The sequence below is a fragment of the Spea bombifrons genome, chromosome 8, assembly GCF_027358695.1.
Source record: "Spea bombifrons isolate aSpeBom1 chromosome 8, aSpeBom1.2.pri, whole genome shotgun sequence".
In the NCBI taxonomy this organism is placed as follows: domain Eukaryota; kingdom Metazoa; phylum Chordata; class Amphibia; order Anura; family Pelobatidae; genus Spea; species Spea bombifrons.
Genome location: NC_071094.1, coordinates 30,240,009 through 30,263,574, shown reverse-complemented (window position 1 = coordinate 30,263,574; position 23,566 = coordinate 30,240,009). Strand labels below are relative to the sequence as shown.

The following is a 23,566-nucleotide window of genomic DNA, read 5'->3' as shown; positions in this document are numbered from 1 at the left end:
TCCAAGTAAAGCAATTTACCAGATGCATTTGCTGTAATAACAGATAAAGAACGATATCTTCCACAAATTCTAGAAAAGAGAAAAGGACGCAAAATGGACATTTGGAGAGCTTACACCCAATATCTAGTATTGAAGGCCCTTGGACCCAGTGCGTTCTCAAATGCGTACCATGAAAACCTTCAGCAAGTGTTTCTTCCAAAACTGCTAAACACATTTCAACGTACTGTATCTTTAAAACAGGCGTGATCCTGGAGTATATGCCGAGAGACGATTTCATTACAAAACCTGGCAAGAACCTGAATTATTGAACCAATTTTTGTCCTGTTTCATTACTAAACACAGATGATAATCTATACGTTAATATTTTAGACAAAAGAAAATGATAAATGGGAACTCACAGCCTTCAAGTTTTATTAGGATCCTTCACTTAAAAAAATACATAATTGTAACAAGGCCATGTAAAGAGAAAAATAGATATTACTAAGCAAGCATCGTACGACACAGAACATTTAAATATAATAGCATTTCATTTCGCAGTAACACAATAAACATTCACAGTGGAACGTTTGTGCAAGTTCAGATAGATATACCCGCTCCCACATAAATAGGAATACACATACATATGAAGTAGCAAATAATGCTTCGATAAACACTGTTTCATAATTAAACAAATCTTAACACACTTTAAATGTATTTTTAAAGTGTGTACATTTAGTAAAAGTGCACTTCGAAGCATTGTGTTCAATTAAAAGAAAATGTTCAACATTTTCTGTTAAGAACTGTTAAAAAACACATTTTACATTTTATTACCGCTCATATATTTAAATATGTTAATACAAATTTATAAAATGTTAAAAATGTATTAAATTAGGTTTTTAAAAACATTTTCAAGTAATGCACACTGGGTACTAAACTGGGCACCCTCTTTCACTGGCAGGGTTATAGATCCTGTTGAGACAGACTTCCACTTTGTTTTCTCCCAGGTGGCAGATATCCAAGATGCAGATGACACGCAGGCGGTCCTGTGCATTCACAAACGTCACAAGTTCACCTACAATGGAAAAACGTGCATTTATGGAAGAGAAAAATAAAAGGATAAATTATTATACTAGTGTCACCAAATACAGAAGCTTAAGCACCATTCAAAAAAGAACATCGGGTAATTAGCTGTTGATGAAGGGCCCACTAAATATATATAAGGGAGAGAGGGAGAGATCACAGTCAAATAAATAGATTTTTTACTGGTTTACAGTTAGTACATTTTGTAATTTAGTTTGTAAATTTCAAGCAGACCATTCAGTATAAGCTGCATGTAACATTTAACTGGATCAGACACACAACGCTATGCAGCAACCCCTCACAACATCCATCGGTTCTGCAAACTATACACAATGCACAAATACAAGTTATTTTTAGAACGGCTTAGTACAATCAAGAAGGCATAATATTAAGGTGGTGCCGGTCAAAACCCTAAGCGATACTTCTGTGTAATCACCGGTGCAATATATCAATATATGTACCTAAGGTATTGCAGTTTAATAATATACACACACACTTTACATGTTAACTGCATTAAATAATAAGAAACATGTTTGGTTATTATTTCTAGGCAACTGAATTTTTCAGTCACCATAAAATACATTTCTGGACTGCCCATTAACAGACATGATAATGTGAGGGGGTAGTCAGGGGCAAGTGAAGCTACCTCCCTGAAATTAACAGTTTCCGGTTGGGACGTCTGCATTAATAACTACGGCCCATTGTGAAAGCCTGCGCATCTCTCACCGTAGTCTGTATTTGCAGAAGACTCATGATCATTTGATTGAACATGATCCATTGTAAACATCCAGGAATTATTAGAGCACAAAGCAGGCAGAGCAATGACATCTATTGCTAGATCCTGATTTATACCTTGAAAGAAAATATACAGTTTGGTTATTATAAAGCAGTCCACACGCGTTACTTTATACTGCAAACAACTGTTTAGTTGAGTGGGTGTAATTTTAATGTATTCATTTTGGGTTGCTAAGTAATACATTCCTGTATTTCTAGATCATGTAGTTTATGTGCTTTGGTCTTCATGCACAGTGAGGTATTCACCTATTGGTAAGCATTGATTTCTGTTCCTATATAAAAACGTGCAAAACGTGCTTCACTATTGTCTTAATTACTTGAAATGTCAATCATTACACTATAAATGTGTTCAATGAGATTATATATATATATATATATATATATATATATATATATATATAAAAACATTCTTTACTCAAGATGAGGCATTTCTCATAGTCCACATGACTGTGGCAAGTGATAAAATGTAAACTGATGTATATTTTAAAATTAATCACCATCTCTTCGATTTAATCTATTTTATGGCAATTTGCCACTCAAAAGGAGAAATGACTTCTTTGGCTGTTGGGGAAACATGATATTACTCACTAAGAATTGTGAGCTCACAGTGACCAAGGCTGTTGGCACATGTAAATTCTTGAATCTTTTTCCGTGAGTGGCACATTGTTGACAGTTTTGATGGATGGACATTGTATTGCTGCATCAGAAATTCCTTGTGATTATAGTTAAATTTCCGAGGGAGGCTCTCCGGAAATACCCTGTTATAATGCAGATGCTCTTTTAGAGAATTTTTGACCTCCGACCACAGGTCACTTTCCCAAAAGGCTTTAGTAGATTTTGATGCATCATTCTCAAGTGTTTCGTTGGTATCTTCTTGGTCTATTAATAAAGGGAAAGCATGTATTTTACTAGTTGATAAAAATAGCAGTACATATTTATCAGTCACACTCAGACTAGGAAAGCCCTGGGATGAATGTGTTCTTAAAGGGTAGGCATGTTCATATTGAGAAGAAATAGAGGATATAGATTTAGAAAACCCGTACAATCTATAAAACAGACCAAGATCATGATAATCTTGAAGAAAATGCGCCTATTCACAGAGAGTTAATTTTACCAAATATGCTTAATGTGTATTGCATAAGGAAGCGTTCTTAACTTGGATTCAGTTGTCATTAACTTTTTGGAAATAGTCCAAGATGATCACTTTCAGTCACTATCTTGGAGCAAGTTATCATCTCAGGTATGCTGGTCTACCGGTTACTCTAATTTTGAGTAGACTTAACTATAAATGATCCATAGTCCCCACCGGACATTTTTCCCGTTTACCAGTGTGACTGTGCACACATTTCCATAAGAATTGTAACCAATCAACCAGTTTCTTTAAAAATCATAAACACACACAAAAATTCTAATTTCTAATGAATACCACAACCTGGAGGAAAAATAGTAGGAATGGTTACAAAGTCCAAGCATAGTGTATCAGATGGGGCAAAAAAAGGGGGGACAGGTAAAGTGTTCCATGCAGCCTCACAAAAAATAATCCATATTACCGGTATTTGCACCTTAAAAATTTACTTTATCATATATTCTTTATTCAGCACTAGAGCTGGGTGCCGGTGAGTACACCACGTGGACACACGGAGCAGAGATGTGTCCGGCCAAACACATTTCCTGCGAGATAAGCAGCTCAGGGCAGAGAAAGAGCCACACGTGATGGGGACGGCTCCTACGCAACACCTTCATGTATTTGCAAAGTGGAAAAGTTTAATTAAAAAGGACAGAGCATATGACGGCCACCTGCATTTTATATCTACTCCATATACCTTAATCAAAATGCAAGGCTTGAGGGCTTTCTGGTGACCTTTGCATTGAACTAAATGTTTTTTTTTTTTTAAAGGGAACGCTAACTAAACATGTAGAAATACATAAGAATCCCAATACACTTTCGTAACCGCACAGATTATTCACAGAGAGGTCAGTTTTATACCATATGTTAGAGAGCAAAATCACTTCAAATAGTGCAGTCGTTAATGTAGACGGCACACTTTAATCTTCTGTAATTTGCATTATGAAATACGGTGACAGATGTGGAACTTAGACAGACAAGTGAGAACTGTATTCCTTTGGCTCGGATTACCAAAGCTAATATTTTCAGTATTGATCGAAAGAACAGCAAACAAAGATGTTTTAGGAGAGCAGCTACTCAGATGCTCAATCGAAGAATATAAACATTAGACAAACACTGTAAGAGCAGTGAAAAAAGTTTTATGGCATAACTGTATCATATAAACATTAATGAAGACAGCTAGTAACTATATTTAAATTGCACACCATAAAAGTATGATAGATGCCAGATTTTAGTTTTGATCCCCACCACAGTGCAGTTTTAAAAATAATTCAGGGGCATAATGAAAATGGATATTGTCATATTAGCAAAAAACGATGGGTCTTTAGTCGTAGTTCATATCTTTTAATGGGCCACCATAGAAAAGGTGTAATCATGTAAGTTTTCACAAATTTATAGGTCTCTTTCTCAGACGGAAATTCCACCTGAGAAAGAGACCTCGGAGGTCCAGCAAGCTCACATGAGTTTACATCTTTTTCTACGTTGGTCAGGGGTCTGCCGCCCTAGATTCGGGCTTCACCCGGGATCCGTCAGTGTGTAGATGCCAAAGTCTTTTCAGTATTAGATGAGTGGTAAAGTTGTATTTTGGAACAGGGTGATAGGTGGTCCTATTGAACAAAGTGCTAGATACCACAAAGAGAACATACCTTCAGAGATGTGGGAGTCCGAGGCGCTGCTCTCCGAGTCATGGAATGTGTGAGGGACAACGCTGCTGCTTTTAGTACTGTAAACAAAACGCATACATACTATTTACATTTGATACACAACAGAACAAATACAGTATTCTTCAAAAATCTTGTATCGAACAGAAGAAGCTTTTTAGAATCCAAATAAAAGAGTTGAGTCATGGGTTTTCTATTCCACAAGTGTCAGCGACGGAATCAAAAAGGAGCCCGTGTACAGGGATGGGTCCCACGCAGCTCTGAAATGTATTTTGTGCTACTGGAGCATGAATGTAAAGGCTGCTGGTGTCAGACTGCTTTACTCTACTTCAATGCAACATACTTCTTCACATAATGTGTTCTTTTTAATTGGAATGGTGTCATCAAGTAGAAGATCATTATTTCAGAACTGAATGTGGCTCACATTTGTCTCCTCTGCTACAAAAGTAAAACATAACGGACCTTTCTTAAATATAACTATTATATCAGTGGGATAGTGGTGGGATAGCAGTCTGATCTTTCGCAAAATAGCCTAACTTTCATGGTGTGGAAGCCAGTAAGTATTTGGGGATTTTACCAAAATTATGTTTTTTTTTTCTCCATAGCAAGCTTTGTGAAGGCACAATTAACCCTTTTGCATAAAACATGATTTATGATGAGTATATTCCCGGTGAAGAGGGAATAATTGCAACATTAAAATACATTAGGGGTTTGATAGATATTAATTGCTGTAACAATGAATTGTATAGTTATATAGCCAATTTCTGCAGGTTGAAAGGAGGTCAAAAAAGTCCAAAAGAAGGCAATCTGAATTTTAGTGCAGAACCTTTCCTTACTCATTTAGTGCAGGCTCGTGTGGTCTTTTCCTCATGTTCATTGGCTTTTTATGTTTGTTTTTGGGTTGCAGACATACTTCTGCCGCTGGTTTCTGCAACTGGGGAGCTGACTGTTCAGTCTCTGGCAACTTTATTCCTTCCTGGCCATCTTCAATGTAGGATACAGGATCTTTCTGTGAAGGAAATACATCTTTATTATTGTGTAAAATAAATAAAAATAAATGGTAAGGGCGCTTACATCTGATCAGCACCCATGTTACCTAAATGCAGCTACATACAGGGATATAACTATACCAAGTGTGTAGTGCTGTAACTCCAAGGGCATGGATAAGAAGGCATAAATAGGATTATGCCTCCTCCATAAACAGTAATGGAAAAAAATACACAGTATGATGTTTTTTTTTTTTTGTTTTTTTTTTTGAAAACTTGATTTAATACTTCAATGAAGTCAATCATACCCTTAATACTGAATTGGTATTGTGTGCCAGACATCTTAACGCAACAACGATGCCTTGAACAGCAATGCGCTTGTGCTCTCGGTAGTGCAGATTTCCAAATGTCTTCTTGAGTTCACTGAAGGAGGTTAGAATAGACTCAACTGCATAGGGGAAAATATAACAGAAAACGAAATATGCTTTTGTTAATGTGCAGGAAAAAAAAAAAGCACAGGCGCCATGGAATGAAATACAATTCATTGTCATTAATAATAAAGTTTTAGTATTAATCTCCCACTGAAGATTAAATTCCTGAATTATAATTTTGTTGGTTAGTCTTTATGTGTTATATAAAGATGTGAGCTCTGGACATGGAAACAATATTACAACTCCTCCACAAACACTTGTCCTTATGCTTCCTATTGGAAATGGAGGATTTGAATGAATTACATTTATATATATATTATACATTATATATATATATATATTTACATTATATGGACATTTTAATGGTAATATGCCCAGAGTTGTCCATTTTTCATCCAAATGTTTTTCTTTAGGTGACAGATAGCTTTAACGACAATCTGGAACTGTTCATTCATACTTTAAACCAGGGACACATACCTTTGTTTTCATTACAGTACTTTAGGAAAGTGGCTGGTGTTAGTGGGTAAGGAAGATATCCACCCATCACAACTTTTTCTTTCACCTCTGCTTCATTCTGAGTTTTCATCCAGCCAATGAAGTTTTTTACTTTCTGATCACTGATGTACGGCTGTCCTTTATGATGCCCTGGACGAAATAAAGAATAAGGTCTGAGATACATTCAATTGCTACATTGACAACGTTAATTACATTTTAAATATAATTGCCCTCTCTGTTAAGGGCCTGTAAAATGTCTTTGGTTATCTGAGCAGTTTCACTTAGGTTGGACACACATGATCTACAATTTGTATTCCTGGTTCTATGTTGGTATTCCCCCAAAAACGGTTACCTACTGAAGATGAATACCTTCAGTCCATCTGTAGTCTTCCAATAATTGGAATAATCTGTGTTTTCAACCTCTTAATTGGAAATGGAGAGTACGGATATATTACAAATATTGGAAGTCCCCAAGTGGACTGAAAGTATCTATTTTTAATATTGTTAGAAATATATTTTATGGTCTACTGGGCAGAATTTGGGTCAAACCAACCTTGGGGCGCATGGGCAGGGTAGCTCGGAAGGTATGGGCCTTCCAGTCGTGACTTCGCAAGGGTATTCGAATTAAATATAAGCATTTCAGCCTTTAATGGCATTGCAGTAGGCAAGATGCCTTTTCTTTTAACATTATCTTCACTCCTTTTTTTGGCTTTTACAAGACAATAGTTTTTGCTCTGTGTCTTAATAACATATTCTGAGTAAAAACCTTACCAGTTATAAAAATCTGGCTCTCATTAGACGTTGTAAGGTACGCAAAATTGGAACTGTCCTCTGGATCTTCCCGGACGACCCGCATTTGTGTACACACCAAATAAGACACTGGAAAACAAGGAGGGATAAAGGTTTCCATTATCATGAGTGTAGTTGCTCACAAGCAAAATTTGTAATTCAACATCAAGAACTAAAGGGCTCATCATTCAAAAAAGTGCTCTGTTAATGTGATTTAGCGTTCTCATAAGTGAATTGGTTGCCAAGCACAGCAGATGGAATTGGAGAATTTGGGGCAGGATATTAGGGTCAGGTTGCTTAATATCAGTGCGTGTTTACATTATTGTATTTTCACAATAACTTTGTTTATTACTAAATACATGGCAAGCTTGAAAACAACAATCAGGCGCACAGCTGTTTATCTCTATCTACGCTGGCACTTTACTGGCCTACTTCGCAAAATTATTTAACATTATCTAAAACCAGAGTAAAAGGGTCCTTCGTAACGATTACACTTGTATTCTGAATCAATAAGGTCTCAACCTGCACTTTTGACAAGTTATTTAAATCATGTCTATCCAAAGCCCTTGATATGCTAGAGATTTAACAGCCAATGAAAGGTGTTATCCACAAACATATTTACTGTTGATTATATACTAGCGATATAACACGAGGATTTCGGGCATGTAGGCTTACATACTTGGGTAGATCTGTTCAAATAGGTCAGGCTGCGAGGTAGCAAAGATTTCCATAATAATCGGCTGGTCTGTGGTCCCATCAATTACTTTTATCCAACGATACAACCAAAAATCTTCACTGTCATCTAGGTAGAAACATAAAAAACAAAAACAAAAAAAACAAAACTCACCAAAGCTGAATAGAACATTAAAAGAAAGTAAAGCTTTACTTTGAAGTGGCTTTCTTACCGCTAACTCTTTTGCGTTCACATCTTCCTACATATGTCACCAGCCCTATCACGTCACAGACTTTATTGTGAGGTAGATCATTAAGCTCCACTCTACAATAAAAAAATGTGGATTATTCAATTTAAAAGTATTATGTGAAATTATAAATTATAATAAAATCATACATAAAATTATTACGCACGTATAATGGATAAACTGCGTAATTACCCGAGTTGTTGATTTATAAAGATTGGCTACAAAATAATTGGCAGCTTGGAACCTCTGCCGTGTGAGTGGGAAGAAGAGATTGACAAAGTGCCAACATTTAGTTGGAGAAGTAAAAATAATATAGAACATTTAAGCACTTTCGCTTGTCCTATAAATGTTCTGTCAACAAATTTACCAAAAAAGTTGACCTTTTGTCGGCCGCACAATGACAACAGAAGCACGTCCTTAAAGAATGCACTGAATTTAAAAGCTAACCTCAAAGGAACCCAAAAAACACTTATTTGGTGGGATTTTAAATTTGGATAGATTTTATTTTGTAAACAGGATTACAAACATTTATAGAAATGTATAGACCTGTACAATAAGGCTATAAGAAAAGTGACAGATCCAATTTATTTGGATAAGAAAGAAAATGCAAAGGAAATTAGGGAAAAGCTAATAAACACAAAACAAAGAAACATACAAATTACTCAATGTATTCTTCACCCCCCCCAAGCATCTTTATTTTGGACTTCTCAATTTATTATGTCCACCACAAATAAAAAAATTTTTTTATAGTCACTGTTGCAATCTCTTCCTTCCCCAGTGCCCACGAGGAAAGATGAATTCCCGATAATGCATTCTGTGTGGTCACGTACAATTTTGTCATGGGCCTCAAGAACAATGTAAGGACTATAGTTTGCATATAAAAAAAAAAAAAAAAAAAAGACAAAAGCAGAAAACCGTTCATCACAAGAATCTCTCAGAAGCCATCTGCCTTCTACAAGTTCAGCTAGATGTACAAATTACAACATAAACGTACCTTGTGGCAAAGAGATACAAGACTTCTGGCAATCTCCAGTCAGGCTTCACAAGGTTTTCTTGGATGACGTTAATAACAGGCAGGGGATCCCGAGCATTCAAGCTTATTTCTAAAGATGAAACAAATAAATTCAGTCACTTCTGTAAGAGTAACCCTTGGGTCGTATTCAGAGTGCAGGGAGCGCTCCATCCACCAAAGAAACCGTGTGTTGTTAGACACTCTTCAAACGTTTCACCAGCCAACATACCGTATAACGGTTAGGAGGGCGTTTCGAATTAAGAGGAACTTATAATAGGCAAAATAAATGTATACAACTGTTTTGTGGCACCGTCTAATTGTAATAGTTTTTTTAGACCGTTTTAAATGGAGATACCATCTGCCCCTTGACATTCCTCCTTAAAAATAAGAATGTAATTGAATCGATTTACACGGATATCCTCCCATCTTTACAACAGTCTCCTGTTAAATTATAAGTTTGGTCATTTAGTGGATTATTGTCCAAACACTCTGTTGTCGTCACCATTTGTTGGTTTTCGAGCGGCAGGGGCACAATTTTCCAGTTGGGTTCAGTAAACAATAAGAAATACCTTTATTGATTAGTCCCAGCCCTGCCAGTTTAGGCTCAGAATTTAATCCCGACTCCAACCCTGCTTTTGGATTTACTTGCTTGCAATGTTCCATCTAATTTTTCCTAGTTGGCGTGCGCAGAAAATTTCTCTTGTGCAAAAATCACAGAGCAAAAATTTTGTGCGCACAATATCCGCGCCGCATAAAGTTTTTAAAAAAATGATTTTTTTCTTTTTTTGGGGAAAAACTGTTGTGTGCACAATTTTTGGATGTGTGCGCTCTCTTAAAAAGCTATGTGCGCGCGCACAAGCGCACAGCTTAGAGGGAACACTGCTTGCTTGTACTATCTGATGATCGTGTTCTCATTACTCTTCTCATCCTGACCTTGGCTTACTCAACTACCTGGGCTTTAGTAGGTCGATGTTTGATACCCAGACCCACCTCTTTGGACTCGACTGAGGTTCTGAATTATGATCATGAAGGTAGAAATGTCTATTTTTTTACACTGTCACTTATATAAATGTTTTAGAAAGGTGGCACACTTTGCTAACTGAAAACATACAGTTTTCATTCTCTGCCTAGAACAGGATATAATTGAATGTCCACATTCTGGCAGCCGGAAACTAACTAAAAACTAAAGTATACGAGAAACGCTTACTACTCTTCCTTGAAATAATCGCATAACGGTGGCATCTGGCAGCTACAATCACATTAAACAGTTTCATAAGACTGGCTTATTAGCTTTTTCCAAAACACAGTCTAAATTGTAGAAAGGTAAAAATCATAGACTTCAAAAAATATTCAATATGTAGTTCTTTACCAGTGAGAAATAAAAATGCGTCCAACGACAGCCCGAGACATAATCACAGGAGCGGAGCAAGTTTATATGACAAAGATGAAATATGAGAAAGTAACTAAAAAAGACCGACTAAAGATAACGGCAGCTATTAAGGGAGATGTGGAAAGCATACATTTTGTTTTTCATTAATAAATAATTCAAGAACATAAGTTTCATCTACAGTGTTGTTCTGATAGCAGAAAATATGAGTTTAGCCACTTCTAGGCGATAGATCATATTAGCCGCATTGTGAGCCGTCTCAGCCTGGCGGTTTCCAGCCAGCCCCTTCCTTGTAATAAGGCCCTTGACTCATCCATCAGAGTCTGACACGTAATTTGCTTAGTTCATGCAGGGAAATAGAAACAAATCCTATCTACTTGTCAACAAGAGATAGTTCAAAAGACAGAGGATGCTGCCCAAACCACAGTGAAAATGATCCTGCCAGTGACTTAAAATGGCTGCCAAAATGTGTACAAAACGGGGGCTTTCAATTTAAAAGTAGTTTAATTTAGAAATTTCTCATGTTTAATATTACAATTTTTTTATCCAGTTGTGCAAACGGCAGCATTAGTTATCACTTTCAGTTTTGTAGACCGGAAGCATATGCTTGTCTGTCCTCATCCATTCAGTTTTGCGATACATGCACTATATGAAGTATGCGGCCACTTGACCATCACACCTATATGAGTTTGTTGGACATCCCATTCCAAAACCATGGGTATTTTTTTTGGAATTGGAAGTTGCCCTTCCTCTCCTTTGCAGCTAAGGCTTTCATCAAGCGTTTGGGGTGTTTCTGTGGGATTTGTGCCCATTCAGCCAAAAGAACATTTGAGTGAGGTCAGGCACTAATGTTGGACAAGAAGGTCTGGCTCCCAAGCAGTATCACAAATGATCCTAAGGGTGTTCAGTGGGGTTAAGGGTTCTGTACAGGCCAACTGAGTTCCTACACAGCAAAATCATGTCTCTATGCCTTGCTTCTTGCAGAGGGACACAGTTGTGATGGAAAAATATAAGGCCGTCCCCAAACTGCTGCCACATGCCTACAAGCATAGAATCGTCTTAAATGTCTTGTATGCTGTGGCATTAATGTTACTCTTCACTGCAATTAAACACCAAAAAGCAGCCCCAGATCATCATCATCCCTCCTCCAGCAGTCTTTACAGTCGGTACTGTGCATTCCAGTAGGTAGAGTTCTGCTACCTACACTTCTTCAACTCAACACAAATCAACAGAAAGGCGATTCTCAAGCATACGTCTAGAAAGTTATATTTTAATGAGTAAAATAATATACAATGGAGCACAGAACCTTATAAAGCGTGTATTTTAATTAAATGTGTTGAAATCACTGTCACAGTCAAGATGCTAGTTTCAGTAAAAATACAAGCATTATGTTTTGTCTCATTTCTCCTGCCCTCATAAATTTCCCTGTAAAACCACAATATCGCTGTGTAAAAGCAGTAGGAAGTGGCAGTAATACTTAACTATTTGAGGTCAAAACTATGTTTGATCGGTGCACTTATGACACCAGCAAGTTATTGTCTGTCACTCTGTTAGGGTTCTACTTCCCCATTAAATGACCACCTGTGAATTGAATGAAGTGAATTAAATATATTGACCACGGTTAGAAAGGTCTGATGACCATCATACAGACTTACGCGAATTTCCTCTGGTTTACAAACACCTAAAAGGAGGCACTCATGCTCTCCAGATTAGCATCTTCACTCATATTAACATTCTTGGACTCAGATAGCTCACCCAAGAGAGATAAGATGAATGAGACACCATTCCTCGCCATAGTGCCATTTGCAGCCTATAACTGTGGGGACTTTTTCACCCAGACTGTACTTGGCCTAATATCATGATTGCCCAGTGAATTCTATTCATTAAGCCTATTGTAGAACAAATGACTGAGGCTCAACCCTTGGTGTGCACTGGTGACCTTGGTGCAGTACACGACGACGATGGAACACACATGCAATCGCACATTTGTAACAAGATTTTAAATTAAATGGCTGCTTCCATTTCAAGGATTTGTTTTAAGCACAGTGGAACAAGAATCACTGGTCCCAAACAAATGGTGTAGTTTCATTAGCACATAAGCTCTGTACAATGGCTTGTTCACTAGACGTAGACATTCAAGGTCTGCAAGATAGTCGTTTGGGACAGAGGACAATTAAGCTGAATAATTTGCTGCAAAGAAGGGGCTTTACCATGTTGAGGGTAAGTGGAGGGAGAAGTTGATCAATGCTCTTTCAGTGAAGCAAGTCCTATTCAGGCGAACATTGGTAGCTATGATGTCATCTAACGAGCAGCAAGCTGCATGATGTATGATACTTTAAGGCAGCATTAAAACATCTGCCCTGGTTAGCAAAGCTGTTTTGTTCCATTGAACATATAGCTGGCAGTGGACAGGGCGCTGTATAGATCTTGTGGGTTCTGTTGGTCCCACATGTAAAAGTAGCGCATTGTGTCTAACTGCAGATCAAAACCAGATCATCAGGAAATTGCCCCTTTTACATCCAATGATCACTCAGTGAAGACTGACAGCTTTGGTAGAAAGGTGTTCCGTTATTTACCAGAGTGGATACGTCTCCATCACTAGACCCTGTCTACCTCCTTGTATTTTCTATAAAGCAAAAAATCAACAAGATGGCAGCCCTCACATATGCCACAACGGAAACCTGGGTATAATCTGGAATGTAATGGCCTCTCTTTAATTCACGTCTACAGTGTGAGCAAACATAGTAAAATCAATATATGAGGTGTACTTATCACACTTAAGGAATACTTTACCGAGGGAAGGCAGCCTCTTCACCTGCGAGTTCCCTGAAGTTGGGAGTGTCCTTTTGGGGTAACCTTTTTTGACTGTGTAATTCTGAAGCAAGATTACCCTGCCAATCTGAAGTGTATTAAACCATTCGGGGCACAGTGAGTTCCACAGCACAAGTGACATCATTCCAGAGTAATCAGCGACCTCAATATAGGCCTGGAAACAAAGAACAGAGATGCTTTATAAACCACATTTCCTGCGACAGGAATCGGAACAACTATGGAAAAAACCTTAATTAGAAAGAAGCGGAAAGCCACAAAACACCCTGTGGATATCACACTATCCTATCTTGACATGTTCAAAATTAAAAAAAATTAATAATTCATTGTTGAAGCTTCTTGGTTTGAATGTAAATTTTAATGTTAACTGTGGCACCAGTGAGATACCTGGTACGAACTAATTTAAGAGCAAGGTGCTGGAGACGGTGGTAACCTACTGTGCTTGCAATAGTTTTACATATAAAAAAGTATACATACATTCCAAAATCTGATTAAAGCAAAATATTGGCCAATTATTCATTTTGTAATGTGAGTGCATACAACTGCTCAACAGTTTGGAAATAGTGATTTAAGCAATTTAGCTACAAGGTATAGGTCAGAGGTAGCCAAACCACGGCTCCCAGTCCACATGTGACTCTTTCAAATGCAATGTGTCGGCCAAACATACTTTCATGCCAGCTCACTCAGACCTCTGCAAGTGCGACCATGCACTCTCACACTCAAACACTCCTTCTCATTAACTCACTACATTCCTGCTTCGGAGTGCCCGCCTCCACTTCTTCGCTTGCATTTTCTTCAGTCTTTGTCTGCTTCTGCCTGGTATATGCTGCGTCGACCAGGGTTTTTGGAGCGCTTCCTCAAAAGGTCAGCCCCTCCGCGCACATCCTCTCCCCCAATTGGAGGAACAGCGGAGAGGCTGTCCACGTGGTAGAAGAAGCCAGAATATTCTAAACAGACTCGCAAAGAAAGAGAAGCATTTGCACAGAGGCTCTGCCCTTTTGAGGAAGCGCACCGGAAGGCCTGGTCAACAGAGCCAATACCGGGGAGAAGTGGATGAAGAAAGAACACAGAAGAAGGAGAGGCAAGATAAGATGTAGGGCTATGGAAAAGGAGGACAAGGAAGCAGTAAGAGTAAGTAGTGAGAAAGAGAGAAATAAAGAGAATACTCTTCTGTCAATTAACTGACAAATACTGATTACTCACAAGACCTCTACTATCAATAAATAGCTTTTGAAAATATTTGGTATGTGTACTTTGGGATTAAACTACCAAATATTAACAGTTTATATTTATATATGTAGCTTATAAACTACATATGAATAAATATTTATAATAAATTTAATAAAATGTATTTCTTAATATTTATATATATTTTGTAACAAAATGTTTACGTCTTACAGCTCTCCAACATCTGAAGTCTATCGTATGTGGCTCTGATGTACGTTTGGCCGCCCCTGATATATGTAAACTGTCTAATTTATAGAAGCCATTTCAGTTCCATGTGCAGCAGGGAGGTGTAGACAACGCTGGTGTTCGAATTACCTGATACGGAATGTCAACCTTTTTATCCGGTTTCCCAAAGTAACGTAGCCTGGATTTGTGCATGATTCGAACAAGCACAGGAGGTAAATTTGTTTTCACTCTCCAAATATTTTCCAAATGCTGTAATGAACAAACTCTGGACACTATGTAAAGAAACATAGAAATAAAACTTTAACCAATTTTATTTGTTCTTTCAATTTTGGACACCCACCTTCATCAATTAAGTTACCAACCATCAGAGATGATGTCATGGTCAACATAAAAGGATTTAACAAAGTACAGGAGGACAGTACATTGCAAATGAGTCAAAAACAAGGGGTCATGGTCTAAAACTAGAGGGTCAGAAGCTTAGATTTAATGTAAGGAAGATTTACAGGTGGTAGATAATTGGAATAGTATCTCGGCATAAGTGGTACAGGTTAAGACAGTGAGGAAATTTAAAAATGTATAGATACGAGTACGGATATCCTGCATTTAAGACAAGGGCTGATTAATGGTTGAAGATGGGCAGTATGGTGAAGCTGAAAAAAAATACATTCAGTTAGGGCACATTCAAGAAGCAGAGGGCCGATGATTTATAGGCTATGCATTAAAAAAAGATAAAAGAAATAAAAAAAGAAATGTAAGCATACATGACCAAATGTATGTGGACACCTCTCCTACTTCTTCAGTTCTGGTCTTTCGGCCACACCCATTGCTAACGCATGTATAACATCAAGTACATAGGCAGTCATCTCCATAGACAAACACTGGCAGTAGACTGGGTCGTGCTGATGAGCTCTGGCGCTGTCATAGGATGCCACCTCTGCGCTATTATCGTGAAGTGGAAGCATGTAGGAATAACAGCTCAGCTGTAAAGTAGTAGACCTCACACACTCACAGAGTGGAGCTGCTGAGTGCCAAAGTGTGCAGGACATACAAATGCATCACCCTCTACAGAGTACCAAACTGCCTCTGAAAGCAACAGTAGCACAATATGCGCCATGAAATGGGTTTCCATGGCCAAGTAGATGCACACAAATCAAAGATCACAATGCACTGGAGCAAGTGTCAGCTGGAGTGGTGTAAAGCGCACCACCACTGGGCACTGGGGCTGTGTAAACATGTTCTATGGTGGATGAACCTGGGTTTGGTGGATGCCCAGAGAACACTACCTACCGGAATGCATAGGGCCTGCTGTAGAGTTTGGTTGAGGAGGGATAATGACGTGGGCTGTTTTTCAGGGTTTGGGCCTCTTCTCTCCAGTAAAGGGTACAGCATACAAAAACATCAGTTTTATGCATTTAACTTTGTGGCACCGGTCCGGGAAGGCCCTTTCCTGTTCCAGTATGACCAGGGCACACCAGATCCGTACAGACATAGTTTAACGAGTTTGGAGCTTCAACAATGTTGCTAATGTTGGGGTGGAGGAACTCGAGTGGCCTGCACAGAGCACTGACTCTAACCCCCTTGAAGACCTTTGGGATGAATTTTGTGAGCCAGGCCTTCTCATCCAACAACAATGCCAAACCTCACAAATGCCCACAGACACACTCTAAAATCCTGTGGAAAGCTCTCCCAGAAGAGTGGAGGCTGTTATAGATGCAAACGAGGGCCAACTCCATGTTAATACCCATGGTTTTAGAATGGAATGTCCAACAAGCTCATATTGGTGTGATGGTCAGGTGTCCACATACTTTTGGTCATAAAGTGTGTCCGATTAAGCTACATCCAATAAAGAGGACCCCAGCTGTCGGCAGCATAATATTATGGGGGTGCTTCTATTTAACTGTGCCAACTTTCTGAATAATTATATATTTTTTATAAATAATACTAGTGAAAGACAAAAAAAACAAATATAAGGACTTTATTATTAGAACATTAAAACATATATTAAAGGCTAAATTAAATAAAATCGTGCTGAATATTTAGCATATTTACATTCTGACATGTTTTTAATGTTTTGCTATCATCGAGCTTTTCTTGAAGTTTCACTATGACCACTACAGCTTGTCTGAAATTCTAGGCCCGCATTAAATGTTATTCACCATAATTCACAATATATAACTTGTATTTTTCTAAGGGCTCTTAAGTTTTTTTTATTATTATTTATTTATTTTTTTACAGGGTTAAATTAATGTTAGAAAAGATAAAAATAAATAAAATACAGGGACATTTTAGCTACAAAGCTTACAGACAACAGTTTAACTACAGTCTGCATAAATGTAACGATCTGTTAATAAACAGGTAAATGCTGCTGATGTACGCATCTCAATACAATACATTTTTTTGTGGTTTTACACATGGAGTGTAATTATCTTAGAATATGCTTTAAATTCAGTTTCAGACAATGAGAGGTTAAATTTGCACCAGGGGCATCTTAAATGACCATAAGTGCATGCGTGGGTTTCAGAATTAAAACTTTGACTATACGGAAATCGCATAAAGCCTAAAATCATAGAATGATTAGGACCCTAAATATCGAATCTGACCTCTGCTTGTATTAAGACAGATATAAGAAACGAATGAGAAAAGAGCCGTTAGAAAAAGCGGGCACAATTGTGACGTAATAGTGCCCATCATTTAAAAAAATACAAAAACCTGACCCACGCCCTTACTCACATGAAACGGAGCATTCCCAATAGCCGCACACATTTCTAATTTACTAGCATTTACTTTGAAAATGCTGACGAAATATAAAGCACATAAACCGTGTTTGCTGTAAACACAAACGTCTTTAAAAGTTGGAAGGTTCCTAAATAAATCCAAAATCTCAAAAGGCTCAAATACATATTAAAATCAATACAATAAATATAAATTTAATTTAAAATATATTCATTTTATAATTACTAATTCAAAACAAAACATTATTTTCGTATCAGATCAAGCTGATTCCAGGGCCAAATTTCACACCGTCAAAGAGGGGCGGTTAATGTTCTCATAATGAATCAAATATCTAGTAATATAATATATTATCATATGGCATATGGGAAACGGTATCAGAACTGATGATTTACATATCAAGCTAAACATTAACGTGCAGCCCTTCATGAAAACAGATTCCACTAAAATACAAAACCACCCAATAGTTTCCATTATTAGAACGCTCGTCATAGCGAGGTGCAATAGAATTCCGACACGTACAATCTATATAATAACTATTAAATTATTAATTAAATATATATTAAAATGTTAGAATAGGGCCGAAAGCGTTGGCGCTCATGCCTTTTTTACTGAAACTCTTTCGGAACTTGGAACAAAAGGTTGCTCTTCTCCAGAAGCCGTTACTTTTATATCTAATCACTCAATGAAATATTTACAGGGCTGTATAACGGATTAAACAATCCATATTATTGCACCTGGCGGAGGGTAAGACCAGTGGAAACTTTGTTTTGCTGTTGTTGTAGAAGTTGATACAAAAGTTTCCTGTGAGTTTGTAAACAACGACAACAAAGTGAAGTGTCATCGCAGCAAAAACACTATGCAGCAAGGAGGCAGCCTCCACTGGGGGGTTATATATATACATATAATCAATCATATTATATATATATAGAGACACATATATGACAGTGAGCTGTCATCATTTGCATTCCCGATTGCTATACACAGCATCAGTATTGCACCCTTACCATCCACAGCTATACGCTCGTCTGCCTGCTTGCACTCCTTCCACATGGGCCCATATGGGTCTTCTCTATTCCATAGGGGCAGGTAGTGTTTCCTGCCACCCTGCAGAGGCAGCTGCTCCCCCAGGTCCAGCTGGGTGTGATGGGCCTCTGCAGGCTGCTCTCCCTCAAGCTCCAGCTCCTCGATACACACCAGGCCGCTGCCCAGCGTCTTCTCCTGGAAGCGGTAAGAGCAGCGGCTGATCTTGGTCTGGGTGCCGCAGCGGAGCAGGTTGCGCTGCACCAAGTGACCGAGTTCGGGCGACAGGAACCAGGTGTCCGTCCCGGCTCCATCAGAGATGGTGACGTCGTAGTAATAAACAGCGGGCCTGGTACCTTCTCCCAAATACCGCTGGACCGCAACAACCAGCACGGGCGTCGGGTCCTGGAGCACCAGTCTCAAGCTGGGACAGACCCTGAGCTGCTCCCGGGTTCGCAACACCCAGGAGTCCGAGACGGGGCCTTCATCTTCGTTCAGGCCGGAGGGTCGCCTGCACGAAGGTCCCGGGATCTCTTCATCAAACTCGGCCAGCTGCGCTTGCATCTCCCGCTATAAACAAAAGTCAGCCTTCTCCTCCGCCGGCTCAACCGGTATAGCTGCCTGAACATGCCCGGCCGTGACGTACCGGCAACAGCTTCTCTTTTTCAAAACGTCTCTCAGTTGTGACAGGGCCAAACATGAACTAACCGTGGGAATTACCCGGGCACCCGGCCAGGGGGGAGCACGGGGGGATCCCCCAGACTGACTGGGCGGGGGCACATTATCTCCGGTCCGCACCCCAATCCGTAACATTACCGGGGAGCGCGCGGCGTGGGGCAGCAGGGAAAGCGTCCACTATTTCGGTGTATAGGGTTAATGTTTTGAGCGCCATATACATGAAAGTTCCGAGCGCTTCCATGTGAAAGTGAAACTACTAAACACAAAACATAAACGGGGCAGCAATAGTAATGCATAAAAAGCCATTTCGGTGCAAATTTAAAAAATGTATCACTGTAGCAACCCATGGGACATTAATGAGGTCTTATCACTATAGCAACTATAGAAAGCGATCTTATAGCTATCGCAACTATAGAAAGCGGCCCTATCGCTATAGCAACTATAGAAAGCGGCCCTATCGCTATAGCAACCTACAGAATGGTCCATGGGTTGCTATGGCGGTAAAACCCATTTAGAACCATAGAATCTGACTGCAGATAAGAACCATTCCTACTGTCTAGTCTGCCTTTTTCCATGATGTATGGACTCACACCTTAACCCTTTCTTTACTGAGGGTATTTTGTATTTTTATGTTACGTTTCTTTAACCGCGATTGTCCCACACAAATTTCCTTTGATACAATTTGTAACTTATAGTCCATATTTTTTTTATTTATAATATATTTAAAAAAATGAAAATAGTTGGAAAATGTTTTAATATTTTCCTATGATAATTGGACCCAAACCAGTTCAGTTGACTGAAATACCGTAAAATATATGATTGTAAATGTCTCCATTTAAAAAATACTCCGCGTGTAGAGTTTTTTTTGAAGTTATTGGGCACAAAATGGAACATGCTCATTCCCTTTTCCAACTTTTATTTTGAGAGGCCCATGTCCATACCTGGGAACTTCTGGTCTCCGGCTACCCGGAGACTTCCCTTGCGGGCCGCGGCCAGGACTGCACACTGACGTCAGCGGGCAGTCCCATGGGAGGTCCTGCTGACGTTGGGGGCGTTCCCACTGACGGCAGCGGGAAACACCTCTTTTAACAGGAAAATGGCCGGTGAAGACCCTGTTCCCGGGACCGAGAGGATTCGGGTCTTGAACCGGAGAAGCAGTGCTTCATCCGACAATTTTGGTTATATGAATTGGCCAAAGCATAATGAAGCTCACCCGCCACATCAATGCACAGTCTCAATAGGGTGAGAACCTACTCTCACCTCCTATATAGTGGGCACACAAAGCAGTTTATACTGCTACCAAAACCTTATGAATGTTTTGGGGGAGGTGCAATTAAACCTCCTCCCAATTAACCCCTGGCTAGCAAACTGCAAGCACACTGATGAGGAGCCAACAATCTCACATATGTGCAAGCAGGGAAAAGAAAAAATGTGGGTGCGCTAAGCTAGTCTCAGGCTCAAATAATCATACCTGGGAACTCTCCGGGTTTGACCCGGAGATTTCCGGGTGAGCGCTGCTCCTCCGGTTCTCTGGGTCAAGACCCGAATCCTCGGGGTCGCGGGAGTGGGGTCTTGACACGCCCCGCTCCCCGCCTATTTTTCCCTTTACATGGGGGTGTTTCCTGCTCCCATCAGCGGGACCGCCCACCAACGTCATGTCATGGTAAGGCCATCTTCAAATGGAACCAGGTTATTAATCCCCCCTCTTAGCCCGCCTGAGCGGGTGTAAACACAATGCCTGAGACTTTGATTTATTTAAAAAAAAACCTGAAATTTGCCCATACTTAGCTATCAATGTAAGAATCTTTGGAACAATAACTTGAGGGTATGATACGTAAAACAAAACATCATCTGTGAAAGCGTACACTTTTACTAGTTTGGGGCCTATTTGAATTCTGCCAGCATATAGTGTTGGAGTGTCAGGGGAGAGCCTAGAGTTAGCGGGGCCTACGAGAGGAGCAGCGGGAGAAAGAGTGTGTGTTTACATAGGGGTATAGAGTTATAGTGAGTGAGTGTTAGACCATGTTTGTGTGTTAGTATGTGTGACACAACCCTCCATCGCTGGGGCCCCTGGAGAGGCCTGAGAGCCAGCTTCCTCCCAATCGACTATGGGCCCAGGCCTTGTAGAGAGTGGATACAGGGGGTCAGTTTCTGCTGATGTTCCCCATGTTTTACTATTCAGAGTCTCAAAACTGTAATGTCAGCTGGACATCCTGTTGTAGGAAGAAGGCTGATTGTCTTTGCATTGTTGATTGTATAGGTGTGAAATGTTTCCCCTGATATTGTGTGAGTTAGCCCTTGTCTTAAGACCCCTTGTAGGTATGACTAGGTGTCACTGCTGCATACCTAATTATCAATTACACAACAGGTAGCTGTTAATCCTGTGAGCTCCTGTTATCTCTGTGTCCTGGCCATTGTCTGTCTCAAGCCAATTTTATGTCTATCATCATGAAGCTGTAGGGGACCTAATTCAAATGAATGTACTGACATAAGTGTCTTTAAATCAAACAATAAAAACACAACACATAATTTGGATGAATCAGGCCGTGGACTTTTATTTAGTTTTACCATCACATACAAATAACTTTCAATTATAATTTAAAACTTTATAACTGATACATATGTAAACAAAAACTCCAGCCCTTGGCACAAGCCCCAGAGCACATCCTAAATCACATCATCTTGCCAACCGCCCTATAAGCCAGCTGGCATAACTCAAATATCAGTTCACCCCATAAAATTATAGGGTAACCATACCCTAATAAAAGCCACGACAAATAATTTTTACAACAACAATTATAGCAATATAGGGGGGTGGGAGGGCGCATCTTCATTAACTCGTCCATCTTCAGCTTGCCGCTGCCCCACTGCTCACCAGCCTCAAGGACAGTGCAGTATCGGCTCAGCGGTTCGCCAGGTAAGTAAACTAGCCGCCTCATGAGCACCTCTATTTATAGTTAGTTTTCCCGCCCTTAGCGCAGCGCGAGATAGGGCGAGACACACCTAAACGCAGCGTGAGGCACCCACGAGACGGCTCGAGGCGGCCAAAAAAAGCGGCAAAAAGCGCTAGCGCAGACGCAAACGCAGCTTATATAACTTTCTTTTTTATTTTTTTTTAAACTCCTGACCTTTCCATGACCCTTTACCATTGCTGTCAATGGCATATAACCTGTACCTGTCCTGCCCACATCTTCATGTCACCCTGCCCTATGTGTGCAGGCTTCATCATTCCACGTCTACGTCCCCAATTAATGTAATTATTTATGTCTCATGTCATCCTGTCCTTCCCCCGGATATTGTGTTGCAGGATTTGATCGAATTACTTCCTTCCTGACATGGTACTTAGATCATGTGATATTTGTCTTGCCCCTTTTCTTACTTGTGTATATATAGCTCTGTATTTGGTTTTAATAAAGAAGTCCTGTTTTCACCTCAACATGAGTGTTGCCTGATGTTTGGGGTGGGCTGCTATGATCCTTTATTGTCCTTTTCAGGACAATAGCCACGCTGTGTAGCTAAGCTTCGGATAGCCACAGTGCCAACACAGCTGCAGCGGCGTCCCCCCTTCTATCTACAATGCTGGTTCTGCCTTGAGCTGAAAGGGCTAACTTGGTGTCCTGGCAGAAGGAAGCAACGTTTGGCGGGAGTACCCAGTCGGGGTACAGGTCGGTCCCGTCACAGTATGTATTTCTGTTAGTTTTGGGGGTGCCAAAGAAATACTACACCTAGGCCCAACTAACCCTAGGCTCTCCCTTGCACTCATAAGTTGTGCTTATGGCAGGATCGTAAGGTGGGTTGATGGATGGAACATGGGTAGAGAAATATGCAGGACAACAGGCATGGAACATGGGGCAGGCTGATGGGGGAGGAATTGTGGCCCAGTTTTTAAGCCTTTACTGGGCCCCATAATTTCTGATGGTTTCCCTGCCTCCAGGTCTTAGGCAGCCCCTAAAGTTTCTTGTGTACAGGTAGTTCATTGAGGCTGGCATTAATGGCATCTGATGCTAATTATCTACTGCCACATGTAACCTGTTTGTTATAACATGTCGTATTGTGGGTCAATATTGGCAAAATAGTGCAATTATATTTTCATATAAACAAAATTTACTTAAAGTACATAAAATGTCCTACAAAAAGAACTAGAATCTTTGTACAGCTAATCTAAAATGTATGTGTTTTTTTGTATTCCCGGGCACTTATGTATATAATCCTTTTCGATGTCGATCTCGGCA

The 23,566-nt window shown here is 39.6% G+C and overlaps 1 protein-coding gene and 1 long non-coding RNA gene across 2 annotated transcripts; one reads left to right on the top strand and one right to left on the bottom strand.

Annotated features, from left to right (window-relative positions):
* Positions 1 to 397: 397 nt before the first annotated feature.
* Positions 398 to 19,374, bottom strand: RADX (RPA1 related single stranded DNA binding protein, X-linked). Its single transcript, XM_053473632.1, has 14 exons — positions 18,641 to 19,374; positions 15,033 to 15,175; positions 13,455 to 13,647; positions 9,257 to 9,365; positions 8,248 to 8,339; positions 8,022 to 8,144; positions 7,325 to 7,432; positions 6,536 to 6,703; positions 5,936 to 6,075; positions 5,478 to 5,650; positions 4,627 to 4,703; positions 2,443 to 2,733; positions 1,786 to 1,911; positions 398 to 1,051 (listed from the first exon to the last, which is right to left on the bottom strand). The coding sequence occupies exons 1-14, from the start codon at positions 19,218 to 19,220 to the stop codon at positions 909 to 911; spliced, it is 2,466 nt and encodes an 821-aa protein (XP_053329607.1). The 5' UTR covers positions 19,221 to 19,374; the 3' UTR covers positions 398 to 908.
* A 2,246-nt stretch (positions 19,375 to 21,620) lies between these two features.
* LOC128503708 (uncharacterized) lies at positions 21,621 to 22,770 on the top strand. Its single transcript, XR_008355282.1, has 2 exons — positions 21,621 to 21,754; positions 22,554 to 22,770. It is a non-coding gene; the product is annotated as an uncharacterized LOC128503708 (long non-coding RNA).
* Positions 22,771 to 23,566: the final 796 nt, after the last annotated feature.